The sequence below is a fragment of the Diabrotica virgifera genome, chromosome 1, assembly GCF_917563875.1.
Source record: "Diabrotica virgifera virgifera chromosome 1, PGI_DIABVI_V3a".
In the NCBI taxonomy this organism is placed as follows: Eukaryota; Metazoa; Arthropoda; class Insecta; order Coleoptera; family Chrysomelidae; genus Diabrotica; species Diabrotica virgifera.
In genome coordinates, this window is record NC_065443.1 from 178,498,945 (window position 1) to 178,515,596 (window position 16,652).

A 16,652-nucleotide genomic window follows, 5' to 3' on the forward strand; every position below is an offset into this window, starting at 1 on the left:
AATCTAGGCCCTGGCGTGCTCTAATTGACAATTGACCTAACCTAGGCTAATGTACTTTTGTGTGTCTGGCTGGAAAGTGCTGCTACAAATGACCTATAGCGGAAATTTTACAAATTAAAGATATAGTTCGGTTTAGAAATAAATTATCACTAATTGTTTTGAAATGTTTATTTAGTGTTATAAACTTCTAAACAACAAAAATTATAAAAGTAGAAAAGTTTATGAACTTTGAGTAGATCTATTGTAAGTGGAATTGACTTCTGTGAGGAAATTATAAATCCGCAGAATATGTTATGTTATATAATAAATGTCATAAATGTGTATTATCACGGACTTACCCTTTTTCCTATCATTTGTTACGCACTGAAAAATGATCATGAAAAGGACAATACATATAAATTCATATCTGTAATTAATAATTTACGTGTGTACACTCTACATTCTGTCCTGTCAATAAAACGAAGTTAGATTAGGATACCTCTGGTTAAGAACTTAACGTCTGGTTAAAAATTTTGTCAGTTGAACCACAACTTCGCCGTTGACCTGATATTGTGAAACGCATATTTCGGGGTAACCTCTGGTTATCTCTTAACCACAAGTTAACTTTACTGTCTGAAATCGGCCGTAAGGAAGCATTTTCGGACTAGATGAATTAGGTTAAATTATCTTCAAATTATCTGAGGAATCTCTTTCTGAACACCCTGTATATACACACACGGTGTTTCATTAAGAATGTCCAATCTCTGAGTTGTAGATTCTAGACAGGGCACCGCCGTCGAATGTGTGCGGTGCACACAGTTGCCAGCGAATAAGGGGCGCCACTATAGTTGTTACAAAATTTTACGCGTGTCAAAGCAACACTTACATTACCCATTTACCGATCTTGCCACCCTGTATATCTCAACTTCAAAGGTAGGTACATTACCTACCTATTAACATTAGATTTGTCCACTTTAACTACTTTCTTTGTTCATTTTTTGACACAACAGGTATGGGTTTTTTAAATAACATTTGAGGGGCCAGGGCTGTGATAATGGCTCTAAGATGCGTGGCAATAATAACAGTTTGCAAAAGATTATTTTAGATCTGAATCCACGAGCCTATTATATGCCATGTACTACTCAGCTCAGCTAAACACTGACGCAAAAATCCACGAATAACTGAGCGAGATACACAATGAGCCATGGAACGTGCAATGCTAAACGTGAGCCTTCGAGACCACATAAAAAACCAACAAATCAGGCAAAGATCAGGAGTTCAAGACGTCATCGAAAGAGCTATGACGCTTAAGTGAAACCGGGCAGGGCACTTAGGTAAAACACAAGATGTATAGTAGACACGACGAATAATGCACTGGAGGCCTAGAAACTACAAAAAAGCCGAGGACTACAACTGACCAGATGGACCGACGGCATAAAAAGATTAGCGAGAAACTGGCTACAAACGGCCCAGTGTAGAGAACATTGGAAAGAACTGAGGGAGACCTATGTCCAGCAGTGGACGCGATTGGCTGATTGATATTGACAGAAAACTCACATTTAAAACTTTTGTGCAGACATTTGGAAAAAAAATGAGATTTAATGATCATCTAGATATAGAGGGAGACGATTTGTTTGAAGAAATTATACAGTTTCAGCCTTTGTTAAAAGAAGTAGGTAAATAATGATATGTGTAAAATTTTAAAATTTATATTTTTAAACGAATCTGCAGTTTACCCAAATTTAACAATAACTCTTCGGATCCTGCTCACTCTGTCCATATTTGGTGTCACTGCTGAACGATCTTCGAGTTGTCAGTATTAGATGAAATTGATATTCACCATGTTAGAAAAAGATTTGCCGAACCAAAAGCGCGAAAAGTGAATTTTTATAAAATAGCTATTTTATGTTTACCTATATCGTTAGTTTTTCATGTTGTTACGCCAAAGGTTATTTTTATTTAATTATTTCAACTTACTCTATTTTCCTGTTGCATGTGCGAGAATTTTTTTGTTATTTTTGTCGGGTTACAATAAATAATATTGTTAATTTTTATTCACATTGTTTTATTTAACGGGACAATTTAAAAAAAAAATGCCTATTTGTTTAGGCGCCATTAAATGTTTTGCACACAGGCGCTACCATGTGCTGGCGCGGCACTGATTCTAGACCTCAAAATATTAAAATATAAAGGAAAAGATTCCTCTCATTGGCTGTATACCATAATAAAAACTTACTAATGAAGTAAAAACCTCACATGTAGGTAGGTGGTATATAATTTATTTTCGGACCAATCAGTCCATCATCAGGTGGTAGAAACCTAAAATAAGCAAACCACTGTATTAAAAAAGCCAAGATGAAATTTGACTGTCTGAAAGTTAGGAAAATTACAACATGTGGTTACTTACTTCAGATCCAAAGTAGTTGGAACTAGCTACATATTTAGGTCAAAAGACCTTAATGTAATAATAATTATGCCATTTAGGCTACAAAAATGTCGACAATAAGTCGATGTCACAAGAAATTAAATTGCAACGGTATTACAAAGTGGTCTTCATCTTGGCCTCAAACTGACAGACTAAAGTATGACATTGAACGGATATTGACAAGACCTTCTAGGGAATTTTATGTGTATGTAGTTATATTGTATTTTAGAAATGCAGAAAATATAAAAAATATTTTTACAACTGAATGAATTTAATTAGATATTAAATAAATGAGTAAGAATAAACAATTTAAATTAATAGTCACATGAAATTATTTATGAAAATTTCATGGCGGTGAAAGCGAAAGTTCACCCAAATCACTTAAATAAAATGTGGCTCCTTACTGAGTTACAGGGTGTTTTATTTAAAAATTTAAAAACTATTTTTGCTCAGTATTTTAAAACTATTTGACGTATCCTTTTCATACTTGGCAGAAAATACTATACAGCCTATGAAATTGTATTAAATAAACGTTTCTGGCTATTACCAGAGGCTTACGACAGGGGACAGTGAACGGTTGACCCTTACCAACTTCTACGCAAATGGCGGAATTTCCATTTTAGCGTAATTTTTCGATTCCCCGATACTCGCTATGCAAATAACATACTTTTACTCGTAACGATAGTCATTAGTTTTCGAGATATTAGAAGTTAAACATGTAACGACACAGATATTTTAATTAATGTATTGTGCCGCTTAATTTAAAACTTCAAATATCTCGAAAACTAATGATTTTTTCGTTAAGACCGAAGAGTAGATTATTCACTCTTAACCGTAAAATCATTAGTTTTCGATATATTTGAAATTAAAAATTAAGTGGCCCAATACATTAACTAAAATAACTGTGCCGTTATATGTTTAACTTCAAATATCTCGAAAACTAATGACTTTATCGTTACAAGTGAAGAGTTTGATATTTTTTACATAGAGAGTATTGGAGAATCGAAAAATTGCGCTAAAATGGCACTCCCGCCAGTGGCGTAGAATTTGGGAAGGGTCAACCATTCACTGTCCCCTGTAGTATGCCTCTGGTAATATCCAGAAATGTTTATTTATCTAATTTAGTGAAATGTACAGTATCTACACTTTCTGCCAAGTATGAAAAGGATACGTCGAATGCTTTTAAAATACTGAGCAAAACTAGTTTTTAAATTGTTAAATAAAACACCCTGTAACTCAGTAAGGAACCATATTTTATTAGTGATTTTTGTTAAATCTTAATATTTTGAGGTCTAGAATTTAAAATTCAGAGATTGAACAGTTTTAATGAAACACCCTGTATAACTAAATAAATAGACACATAATATACACATATGTCCAAAAGTTTGGAATATTGGAATATTTGATCTTTTAATTGATTTTTATATATCAACTCTTCTGAATAGTTAAACATCATTTTGCTGCAATTCTCATCAATACTAAATAAATCTCAAAACCAGATACACGATATGCAAAAAAATGAGTTAATCTCTTGGAGTGAAAAGCTTACAATGTACAATTTACATTTAAAAATAAATTTGTATAGATAAAAATAAATTTGTATAGATAAAAATATTTTTTAATAAAACTAATAATCAGTATTTCGTCCATTAGCCTGTGTGCATGCCTGTAGGCGATTTGGCGTGCTGCCGTTTGACTGGTCGAGCTGGGCTTGCGGAATTCTCTCCCATTCTTCGCGAGCAGCATTTTTTAGTTCTTGAAGTGTTATAGGGGGATCGTTTCGCGTCTTGATGCGTGATTTGAGAACGTCCCAAGCATGTTCAATGACGTTCATGTCGGGGGAATTCGAGGGTCACTGTAATGTAGATATTCTTTCTTCTTCCAGAAAATTTTGTGCTGCTGCTGTTCGATCAGGAGGTGCGTTGTCATGCGTAAACACAAATTCATCACCTACTGCCCCTCGGAATAGACGCACTACAGAACTTAAAACTTCCTCGATGTACACAGCACCAGTGACTCTTCTGTCCAGAACCAGCAGTGGCGTCCGTGTACCACGCATAATACCACCCCAAACCATAATACTGCCACCTTCAAATGGGACACGCGGTTGGGCTGATTCTAGTCGGGCTTGTCGTCCTGGGGCCCTCCAAACCAGTGTTCTTCGCAAATCAGAAAGCAACCCAATTTTGATTCATCAGAGAACATCACGTTATTCCAGTTAGGACCATGATGCACCATTTCTCTAGCCCACTGCAACCTTACTATTTTGTGTTAGTAGGATAGTTTAGGAACATGTAAGAGTCTTGTACGACACAAATTTACCGCATTTACTCCGCGTGTTATTGTTACCGTGAAATATTCAGTCCTTAAATCCTTGCAATTTCACTGGATATACCACTTGTAGATTCCAGAAGATTTCTTCGAGCCATCAATAATATCTGCCGCCTCTGCCGGTCTTGTGCTGCTGTTGTACATCGACTTCTATCACTTCTGGAGCAATCCTTCACGTCATTTGTATCTTGGATTTTTTTTAATTTCCGATACAGCCCTCTGAATAACACCAACAATATTCGCGATATCAGTTTGAATAAAGCCCTGTTGTAACAAAGCAATTACTCTAGATCTGTCACAATGAGATATCACGTTTCTAGGCATTTTTAAGCGGCTCAATTCAAATTTAAACAAAGACTGAAATAATGTGTAAATACGTTAATCAGTTAAATGTGACCGAAATGATACAAAAACGATTCAAATTTTTTATCATTTTCATTTAAAAACGCTCTAGAATGAATATCAACAACAGTTTTGAAACCATCATAGGCGTAGATATATTATTTGTACGTATTCCGAACTTTTGGACATATGTATTTATACTAACCTTCTTCATCACTAGCGACTATTATGGGAATAATAGTATCAACAATTTTTGAAATAATCTGAAAACTATACGCATCATCATGTCTCAGCACCGACGATCCTATAAATGTGAATATAGCCATAATATTATGCAACACTTGATTGGGGATATTATGTGCAGTGTGTGCTAATACCAACAATGCATGGTGATGTGTTTGGGGATTCTGGGATGCTCTTATACACTGAACAATAAGTTCCACATTAAAAACGTTTTCGGGTATCTTTGCTTCGATTTTTGTACAGCAATGCAGAACAATAGAAAGTAAAAGTTGTTTTGGGTATTCGACAGAGCTTTGCTCGTCGAAATCTAGACAACGTTTAAGAAGATCGAAAAATATTGGCACTATGATCTCAGAATTTCTTATTTTCTTTTTATCTTGAATAAATTCCAATATCGTAACACCTAAAAAGTATTTATAATTTAAAAATTAATATGAAATTTGCATTAATATGACTTTCAGTTGCTAACTTTTATGCACACTAATGGCCGGTTTCACCAACGACAAATACTACACTTGAGAGCAAAATAATCGACTCATTTGCTGAATTTTACAGCTGGTTCCTAAAAAACTGATACGACTCTTAGTAAGATTTGATCATTTTGAGCAGTGTATGATTGGTCTGACATTACATCATATTTATTATGACAGACAAATAATAAAATAAACAAACAAACAGCCATTTTTTAAGGTTGAAATTATCTGACAAATTTTAAGATTTGGCAGTGACAGTGACAGTATGTAAATAATAAGTATTTATCCTTCAAAATATAACAAATAAAATATAATTAAACTCATATTCATTATATCACACCTCATCAAAAGCTTTTTACAAGAACATAGTCGGCGATTTTGATATGGCTTAGGCTTAGAGCTAGACTACATCAAGATCGCCTATAAATCGTGCTGGTAATTGCCTTGCAGCGAGACCAAAAACAAAAAGAAGAAGAAGAAGAAAGTACACTGCTCAATTTTCTACAAAATACGCGTATCAGTTTTTTTTTTTGGAACCAGCTGTACATGTTAGAAGTCTCGAATTTCCTAAACCTGTTGTCCGATTCGAGTGATTATTTTAGTATGTTACAGCCTTATTATTTAAGAAAATCGATGTAATATTATTATTGCTAGACAGGTAAAGGTCATTTTATACCGGGTGTAACAAACAAAGGGTGATTTTTTTTCTTAAACGTACCTAAGTTTTTTATTATTTAACATAAGCAAATGAGTCAAAAAAGAAAATGTTAATAAAGCCTAAGCCTACAATTGAATTTTAATTTAAATATTTTATATAAAATGACCTTTACCTGTATAGCAACAATAATATTACATCGATTTTCTTAAATAATAAGGCTATAACATACTAAAAAAATCACTAAAATCGGACAACAGGCTTAGGAAATTCCACGTGTACAATTATTCAGCAAGTGAGTCGATTATTTTGCTCTCAAGTGTAGTTTATTCCATGAATAAAGTTACTCGGCCAATAAACTGACATTTCTCATTTTACTAACGTCAAATAAGACTTATTTTACTAATTTATCAAATAAATACTTACTCTTCGAATAAATAGGCAAGTTAATCTTGCTGTAAATTTTTAAAAGAAAGTAAATTCGCCAGTTTAACTTTAAATTATCAAAATGATAATGAAACAAAATATAAAAATAAACGACTCATAAATTTTATTCGATGAATTAGCTATTCATTGATTTATTTGTTGCTGGTGAAACCGGACCTAAGAAAGTTATTTTTGTGATAAAATAACAACAGCTAAAGTTACTTAAATATTGTTGTGATAGATCTTTACAACACCATGTTGAAAATGTGCATAGCAGGCGCGTACCAAGGGAATAGACCAGGGCATTTAGCACTAAAAACACAGGAATAAATCGATTTTTAAATACAACACGTATAGTCTGGGCAGATTATCGGAGAATAGGCCATTTTTGGGAAAAGTTATTTACCAGCAATTTTATTGCTGGAATCGAATCTTATGATTGTATATTTTAATAATATAGGTATGCAAAGTCCACAGATAGTGTGCTACTTTTTTTATAAATAAAATGGCGCCCAAAAATCGTGTTTTTTTCAATTTTTGCACTATAACTCCAAAGATTGTAACTTTACACCAAAAACACCCAAATAAAAATTCATCGTAATTAAATTCTACATAGAGACGTGTTTTTCCAGATTTACTTCGACGAAAATTGGTACTATAAAATCTCTTTTCTTATAGATTATAATTCCAGTTTAGCAACAATTGAATTGTTAATTAAAAATTTACGGTCGCTATAATAACCACAATAATTATGATACATAAGAATAACTATGATTTTTGTATAAAACGACACTGTACCTATCTAATGCATTTTACAAAATTGAAATTGGACTATATAAGCGGCCTCAGGAATATTTTAAAATTGTAAACAATTTTTTGGCTTATAAACAAATATAATATCTCGGGAAAGATTAAATTAAATTAAATCATAAAAACGGTATTGGAAAAAAGCGACAGGACGCTTCTTTTAAAAGAAAAAACGTTTAATTGTGATGAGTGGTTCCTGAGATACAACCGGTCAAAGTTGACCGGCATTTACGGCAAAGATATAAACAATAGGATCATAATTTTCGAACCATCACCTTTTTAGTTTTGTCCTCTTTCTCCACACCAATTTTCATAACATAAATTATTATAATAAAAACTATCGATATTACGAGTGAAAATTGCCAAAAATAGCAAAATTTTAATCAAAAATTAGGTTGGAGAAAATGTAATCTCAAAGTTCAAAATCGGTATACGTTAAAAAAATGCATTTTCTCGGCTTCCCATGGAGCAATTTTCTTCATTCTTTTTTTGTTCCAAAGTAACTTGAGTAGAGCCATCTGACTAACGCATTATTCAATGTCAAAGTTGCTTTTGTTTTGTTATAATAAATTTATTTATTAATTATAACAAAATTTTTTAATTGGTTTAAATAAAGATTGTTTAAATAATTATACAGCTTTCAAATAAAAATATTTATGTTTTTAACTTTAAGAGGTACACTTGTAGTAAGTTTATCTAAAAAAAGTCTACAACTGTAGAAAATATGTAGTTTTTTTTCTTATAAATAAATTAATCTATTATAACAAAACAAAAGCAAGTTTGACATTTGATAATGCGTTAGTTAGATGGCTCTACTCGAGTTACTTGGGAACAAAAAAAGAATGAAGAAAATTGCTCTATGGGAAGCCGAGAAAAGCATTTTTTTAACGTATACCGATTTTGAACTTAGAGATTACATTTTCTCCAATCTAATTTTTGATTGGAATTTTGCTATTTTTGGCAATGGACAGCCTAAGTCTGACGTCACAAATGTCACAAAATTGGGAGGAGCTTATATTGGCTCCAAACAATTTTGTTTGTAACGTTAAATGGTCATAAGGAATTTTTTAGTCATAAGGTATTTCGTTAAATAAACGTGTTAATTAAGAGCTTTTTATTCGTTTTTGCTCAAGTGGTTTTTATTCCTTAGTGATTGAAAATAAACATAACCTCAAAACTTTACGTTCTAATCATTGCATTAAATTAACTCACCTGGGCAAAAACGAATAAAAATCTCTTAATTGGCACGTTTCTTTAACTAAATACCTAAATGAAAAGTCTTATTTTATCACACAACCTACGTAAACAATAAATTAAAAATTCCTTATGAGTGTTTAACATTATAAACAAAATTGTTTGGAGCCAAATATAAGCTCCTCCCAATTTTGTGACGTCAAGACTTAGGATGTCCATTTTCACTCGTAATATCGATAGTTTTTATTATAATAATATATGTTATGAGTACTTTAAAGATTTGAAAATTAGTGTGAAGAAAGAGGACAAAAATAAAAAGATGATGGTTCAAAAATTATGATCCTATTGTTTACCTATATCTTTGCCGTAAATGCCGGTCAACTATGCCGGTTGTATTTTAGGAACCGGTCACAATTAAACGTTTTTTTCTTTTAAAAGGAGCGTCCTGCCGCTTTTTTTCCAATACCGTTTTCATGATTTAATTTAATTTAATATTTCCCGAGATATTCTATTTGTTTATAAGTCAAAAAATTGTTTATAATTTTAAAATATTCCTGAGGCCGCTTAAATAGTCCAATTTCAATTATGTAAAGTGCATTAGATAGGTACAGTGTCTTTTTATACAAAAATCATAGTTATTCTTATGTATCATAATTATTGTGGTTATTACAGCGACCGTAAATTTTTAATTAGCAATTCAATTGTTGCTAAACTGTTCATTCAATTTACATCGGCCTCTGGAATTGTAATCTATACGAAAAGAGATTTTAGATTACCAAGTTATTTATATATTGATAAACAATTACTTATCTAAAATTTTAGTTGAAAATGAAAGATTTTGTTGAAAAAACCCGCATTTTCCGGGGAAAGTTTTCGTCGAAGTAAATCGGGAAAACATGCCTCTATGTAGAATTTAATTACGGTGAATTTTTATTTGGGTGTTTTTGGTGTAAAGTTAAAATCTTTGGAGTTATAGAGCAAAAATTGAAAAAAGCCATTCGAGCGCCATTTTGTTTATAAAAAAAGTAGCACACTATCTGCGGACTTTGCATACTTATTATATTATTATATACAATCATAAGTTTCGATACCAGCAATAAAATTGTTGGTAAATAACTTTTCCTTGTATTTTGCTTATTAGCCCAGAGTACTATAGAGGGTTACAACGGTTAGCATTGTGTTCAGGATGTCAGGAGAAAGTCTACAATAGAAAAGTGAGTGGAAATGCATAATTGCATTTTAAAGTGCATAAAATGCATCCAAAAGTGCATAAACATGTCAAAATGAGCATATTAAGGGCCAGATATTGTTACTCGGGGTATTTTGAAATCGCTGAACACTACTACGCCATCAGAAATGATCCTCGGATTACCTGGTGCCCAAAATCACTGCTAAGGCACGTCATCGAGGGTTATCAGCACTAAATTGATGCAACAGATTACTTGGAGGTTTTTGGAGTCGATAAACACGAATACGCCGCCAGAACCGACCCCTGGAGCACTTGGTGCCCAGTGTCACTGCTAAGGCACATAATTTTCTGTAGTTTCGGCATTAAATGGATGCAAACAAATTACTCGAACGGTTTTTGGGGTTGGTGAAAACGAATACGCCATCAGAACGACACCCGGAGCACCTGGCGTCTATGGTCACGTCATCTTCTGGAGTTTCGAGTGATTTCGGTACTAAATTGATGCAAACATATTACACGGGGGTTTTGGCGGCTGCTGAACACGAATACGCTATCAGAACCGACTTCCGGAGCGCCTAGCACTGTCACTGCTAGGGAACGTCATCTTCTAGAGTTTCGAAGGTTTTTGGCACTGAATGCATGTAAATGCAATGGAAATTCCATCTTTTTATATTGTTAATTTTGTATTCACATTCACATTGCGAGTTATTTGCCAATGATTTTTCTTTTCTATGTTTATAGTTGTACTCGCTTACTTAACATCCTTTATTGTATAAGGTTTTGGCTTTTCTTTCCTCAGGTAGGTTTACCTCCGTGACTGTGTTGGTCGTCGCCCTGAAAGGCAGGGTCTTCTGACATTGTTGTCACAAATGGTAATATTGTTCCTGTAGTGATCTTTTTCCAAGTTAAACTATTATTCTTCTAACTTGGCTATACTGTACTGATGACGACTAATGAGTCAGAAACACGTGTCTGCAGTTGCATTCCATCTTTTTATATTGTTAATTTTGTATTCACATTCACATTGCGAGTTATTTGCCAATGATTTTTCTTTTCTATGTTTATAGTTGTACTCGCTTACTTAACATCCTTTATTATATATATATATATATATATATATATATATATATATATATATATATATATATATATATAGATTTAACACAAAATGCATATAATTCTGGCCCTCCTATAGAATTTTTTGAACTTTGTGGCCCCCCTTAAAAAAGTTTGCCCACCACTGATCTAGTGCATTGTCAGGCAAAAGGAGAAGAGGAAGACCGAGGTTACGATAGAGTAACCTAGTTAAAGATGATATGAGAAGACTTAACGTAACGAACTGGGAAAGAAAAGCGACTGACAAAAGGTAGTGGAAACTAATAGTACCTCAAGCCATTGGCCTACTAGGCTCGTAGTGCTTACATATTATTATTATTATTAATTTATAACAATTACATCCTACAACCAGTAAAGAAAGGATAGGTAAATCAGTTGTTAATGAATATTGTTATTAAAGTTAAATTTACCTTTTCTCCATTCTAGAGTATCCAATATATCCACTGTGGGTACGACACTGATTCTCCTCTTACGCTTACTTTCATCAAGTTTAGGAGACTGCACCTCCCTCATAGCAACTAATTGCTCTTTAATCCAATCTGCATTCAGATCAATATGTTTGAAAATTTTACTGGCAGCCGGAAGTACTTCAGGGTCACGGGCGGTAGTGGATATTTCGATTATAAGATCTATTAGCTTCCTTGCAGCGATTTCATTCTCTAGTTCAGAAAATAATTCTCTATCTAACTGATTTAGTAGAAGCAGTGAAGGGGATATTTGCGCCTCGTCTTCATTGTACAATTTTGTTTTGTCATCTTTTATAAATCTGTCAATTAATTTCCATGTATTTGAATCCAATTTGAGTTTCTTAATCACCTTAGGTTCAATTCTGGACACAATAAATCCAATTATTTTTGCGTTAAAAGATCGTACTCCTTCAATACCACTATTTTCTAGAATTTCTACAGCCATATCTGCTAAATCTTCTAATATGTCAAAGGAGGTAATTAAGGATAACGCTTTTAAAATACCTGCTTTAAGATAACATGGAGTGAAATTGTCGTAACACAATTTTAGTAGACGGTTTCTTATATTATTTAGATCATTTGTACAAGTTCTTTTTTTTGTGTTAGAAGAATCTAGATTATTAAACATAATTGATGGTATTTGTTCATTATCAATAAAAATTTCTTCCTTATTTTTAATAATATAATTTAGAAGATGGTAATATGACATAGTTTTTCTGGTAGATACACCAATTAAGGTATTCATAATGTCGATAACTCCTTTCCGAATCTCAGCATTAGGATCTGATAATAAAACTATTAGAAAAGCACTAATTCTTTTTTCAAGAAATATTAAAGGTTTCGCCTCTTCATTGTCTTTTAAAGTACGCTGTATGAAACCAAGAACTTTGTTTTTGAAGTCATCTTCTAAATTAAATTCTTTATTGATGCATAAATTTAAAAGGAACTCTATTTCTTCCTCCAAATTTTGACAATATCTATGTAACAATGTTTTTAGAAAGTCTTCGTTATTGTCCACCAATATAATTGTAATCATTGTAATAAATTTATTTTCAGGGTTATCTAGTGAAAAATCCTGTACTTTCAGTTTTGGTTTCTCTATCTTTTTTATAAGATTTTCTAAACATTTCAAGAAACCTTTAATAGGAAACTTTCCTAAAAGTGATTGTTTTATATATACATCTATTGTGCTAGTTTCTTCAAATTTAACTTCTGAGCTCTTATAAAATGTTAACAAAATATCCAAAATAATATTACCAGTTTCCAAACTTGAGTTTTTAGGTAGAAGATTAGTAACTATCAAAAATGATACATATTTTTTAAAAGTATCCCAAGATTCAGCAGGTATCCTCTGCAACATTACTATAAAAGATTTAACATTTTCAACATCTGTGTTTTCAGCTAATGCTTCAGTGACAACTTTAATAAAGGTTTTTCTGTCAGATGTACTTTTCAGGTTGAGTATTTGATTCTTAAACAAATCATGCCCAACTAAAAAAGGTGAATCTAGAACTTCTTTAGCTTTCCCCATATCTTTGGAATCTGTAGGTAACAAAAATGGAAACACAGTTAAGAAAACTTCCCAGTCCTTTGGAGGATATAATGAAGTCAACATTTCTAATACGATACTGCAAACATCATCCCAATTATGTTTATCCTTCTGATATTTTTCTGCAAGATGAATAAGTGAAGATTTTAAATTACCTCTATCCATTTTTCCCGTTTTTTTAATTACCTCAAGTGTGTTTTTGACTACCATTAGATTATCATCTCTTAATCTGTCCACAAAGGAATTATTTATTATTTCTTTGTCAGTATCTCTAAGGGAATCATAATCAACTAATAAAAATTTCAATGCTTCAGTTCTTATTGCTGGATTAGGATGATAAAGTTTGTCAAAAATATCAAATTTTCCTTGGTAAGTAGTGGTATTTTTTAAAATTTTTGAGAGAGATTTTCTTCTTTTTATCAATGTTTTATTTGTAGATACTGACAAAATTTTATATATTTCCTTATCGAAAGGAGAAGGATATTGGTTTTCTATTGACTCAAATATTTCTGTCAGCCATTCTTTAGCTTCGGAGGATATGTTCATTTTAGTAGGAACAGCATCCAAGATACAACTAAAAAGTAAAATATAGTATGTATGTATTTAGTATTATCAATTAGAATTTTATTTGGAATATTTAAAAATATTGTAATCAAGGTAAACTAATTGCAGAGACCAACCACATTATCGGATCAACAAATGAAATCTTAGTGAGAAAATGGTAAAATTTAACATTTGGTAAAATTCTTTTATGCCTGGTTGCACCAACAAGTCTTAAGCTCCAGCTTAGCTCAGCTCAGCTTATAGATAGGGCCGCTTTAAGTCTCCCTTATGTTGCACAATAATTTTGGATTCTTATCTAAGCAATCCATCGTGGCAAGCTGAAAATTGATTTAAGACGCAATGGTGTAAATGTTTCTTAAACTGAGCTTAAGGCACGTCTTAAGCTTAAAATCTGTTGGTGCAACCAACAGGCATTAAAGACATTAATATATGTACGGCCAGGAACCGAAGCTTTTCACTTCGCAATTTTTACAGAATGGATCGGTCTGCTTGAAAATTTGAGAATAAGTAGTGGCTAGTCCAAGGATCAAAATCTATATGATTCCGAAAGGCGCTTTTACCATGGGGGTGGTTGCCACCCCATCTCGGGGTGGAAATTTTTTATCATATTTTGATAGTAAAAGTTGATAAAAACATTCATTCTAAGCAAAAAATGTTCTATACATTTTTTTGATAAAATTAATAGTTTTCGATTTATTCGCTATCGAAAGTGTTAGTTTTGTATAGAAAAAATCAATGTTTTTCATTTACGATTCACTCAATTTTTGCCGTAGAAAAATTTTTTTCAACCCAAATTCTCGGGAATTAAATAACCTACAATTTTATATTGAAACATTTTTCGTATCTCTGATGCTAATCTTTATATTCTGAAGAAAATGACATTTTGTACCAAACTACACAAATTCGTTATTCGCTTTTAACTTCAGTTTTTTTTTAAACTAACCATTCTAAGCCAGTCAAACTTCTAGAATCTATTAATAATACATAGATAAATAAGAATAAATAGGGCCAATGACTAAAAACACAGCTAACTTACATTATTATGCTTCCAATTGGATTTCTCCATTTTTTTTTCAAAAAATTATATTAATATTTTAACCGTAACTTTTTTATTTTTTATCTTAGAAAGTTTGTTAAAACATAATTTTGTAGACTTTAACAAGATCTATGTCTTAAGATTAAATCTTTTTAAAATCCGTAGTCGCAAAAAGAGGTGACTTTGAAAGGATTGGTAAAGGTGGTTTTTGCATGTTATTATAAGTTTTAATTGTCAATAGCTCACTCAATTTTTGCCGCAAAAAAAAACTTTTGCAAACTAGTCCAAGCTGTGGGTGAAAAATAGGTCGATTTCAGGATATAATTCAGGAATTTTTGAAACCTATCAGGTGTTGTAAAGGACGATGCCAGGAATAACTTATACTAAAATGTAACCAAAAATTTTGTGCGGTTTTTTATTTATGACGATTTTCATTTGTTAAATTTGCAATTTTAAAGATTTTTAATTTTGCAGCTTAGGATATTCATTTTAGAGAAAAACTTTTAAATAGAAAATTATAGTGAATTAAAAAACCTACAATTTGAGCTATGGCATGTTTATCTTCGTTAATACGTTATTGCAGAATAGCCTGCGAAAGGTCCAAAATATCAGTTTTTTGCAATTGCCTTATTTATTGTAAAATTAACTTTTATGTATTTTTTAAGGCTTTAAAATAAAGATATTTCAACATTAAACATAAAAAACATAAAAAAATTTGTAGTGCCCGATTAGTGAACTTGTTGCTTAGATATTATAGTTTGTTTATCCCAAGAGGTCAAATGTCCAAGGCTATAACTTTTTGAAAAAAAAAAATCGTACAAAGTGAATCCAAGATTCGCTCTTCTTCTAAAGATTTATATTTTTATAATCTGATGTAAATAAATGCGTATAATATTTTTCAACCTCTTATTTCGGTATTGAAAATAAGGGGGCAAATTTCGTTATAAACATTTACAACTGAAGCCGCCGCTGTATCCATCCTATGAGTTTCTAACTTGCAGCACTTATTTCACAGTCATTGACTAAAGAAAGACTTATACTATCTTAAAATAAAAATTATTTTAACCGAAAATTACATTTAATTATTAAAAATTATTTTTAAAGTGTAGTGGAGATTTATTTTTCGTTACGACTGTGATTTATTGTGTCGGTTGCCCTAAGCAACGGTTAGCAACTTATAATAAATTGAATCACGGTTTTTGCTTTAAATTTTAAAGCGTCGCTTGGATTGACATGAAATTTGGCAAACACATAGAGAACATGTTAACGAATAAAAATTATATTGGGCCTCTGTGTTTTTGTCCTGGGGGTGAATTTCACCCCTTATAAAGGGTGAAAAAATATATGTTCAAAATAAATTCGGAAATGGATAAAACGGCTAATTCTAAGCACCTTTTGTTCTATAGCATTTTTTCACCAAGTTAATACCTTTCGAGTTATTTTCGAGTAAATACCTTCATTTTTCAACAACAAAAAAAACACGTTTTTAGGAGGTTTTTGACAAACAACTCAAAAAGTAAGTATTTTATTGAAAAAAAGAGTTTTAACAAAAATATAGCAAATTAAAAATTGAAAAAAATGATGTATGAAAAATTCATATCCGTCAAATTTCAAAGTGAATTATTTCAACGTGAAATAACCAAAAAATCATGCACTTTTTATAAATTATTAGCAATTTATAAATTCCCGTATAAAACTTTGATTAAAAAGCCAAGAATCATAATTCCTAAATATACAGAATCAAATCATTTAAATAATATTTTAGTAAAATCTATACTGAGCGACTTTGTGGATTACACAGTAATTTACACAGACGGTTCTAAAAATCAGGAGTAGGATGTGCTATGTATGTGCAA

The 16,652-nt window shown here is 31.8% G+C and overlaps 1 protein-coding gene across 2 annotated transcripts in view; it reads right to left on the reverse strand.

The window, feature by feature from the left end:
* LOC126878899 (HEAT repeat-containing protein 1 homolog) overlaps window positions 1-16,652 on the reverse strand; it is a 452,430-nt gene that overhangs the window by 348,035 nt on the left and 87,743 nt on the right. For both annotated transcript variants that reach the window (XM_050641794.1, XM_050641793.1), the window contains exons 3-4: window positions 11,591-13,770; window positions 5,283-5,723 (exon numbers count right to left, since the gene is read on the reverse strand). In XM_050641794.1, the coding sequence (XP_050497751.1) occupies window positions 5,283-5,723; window positions 11,591-13,770 (2,621 nt within the window). The remainder of the gene's footprint in view (window positions 1-5,282; window positions 5,724-11,590; window positions 13,771-16,652) is intronic.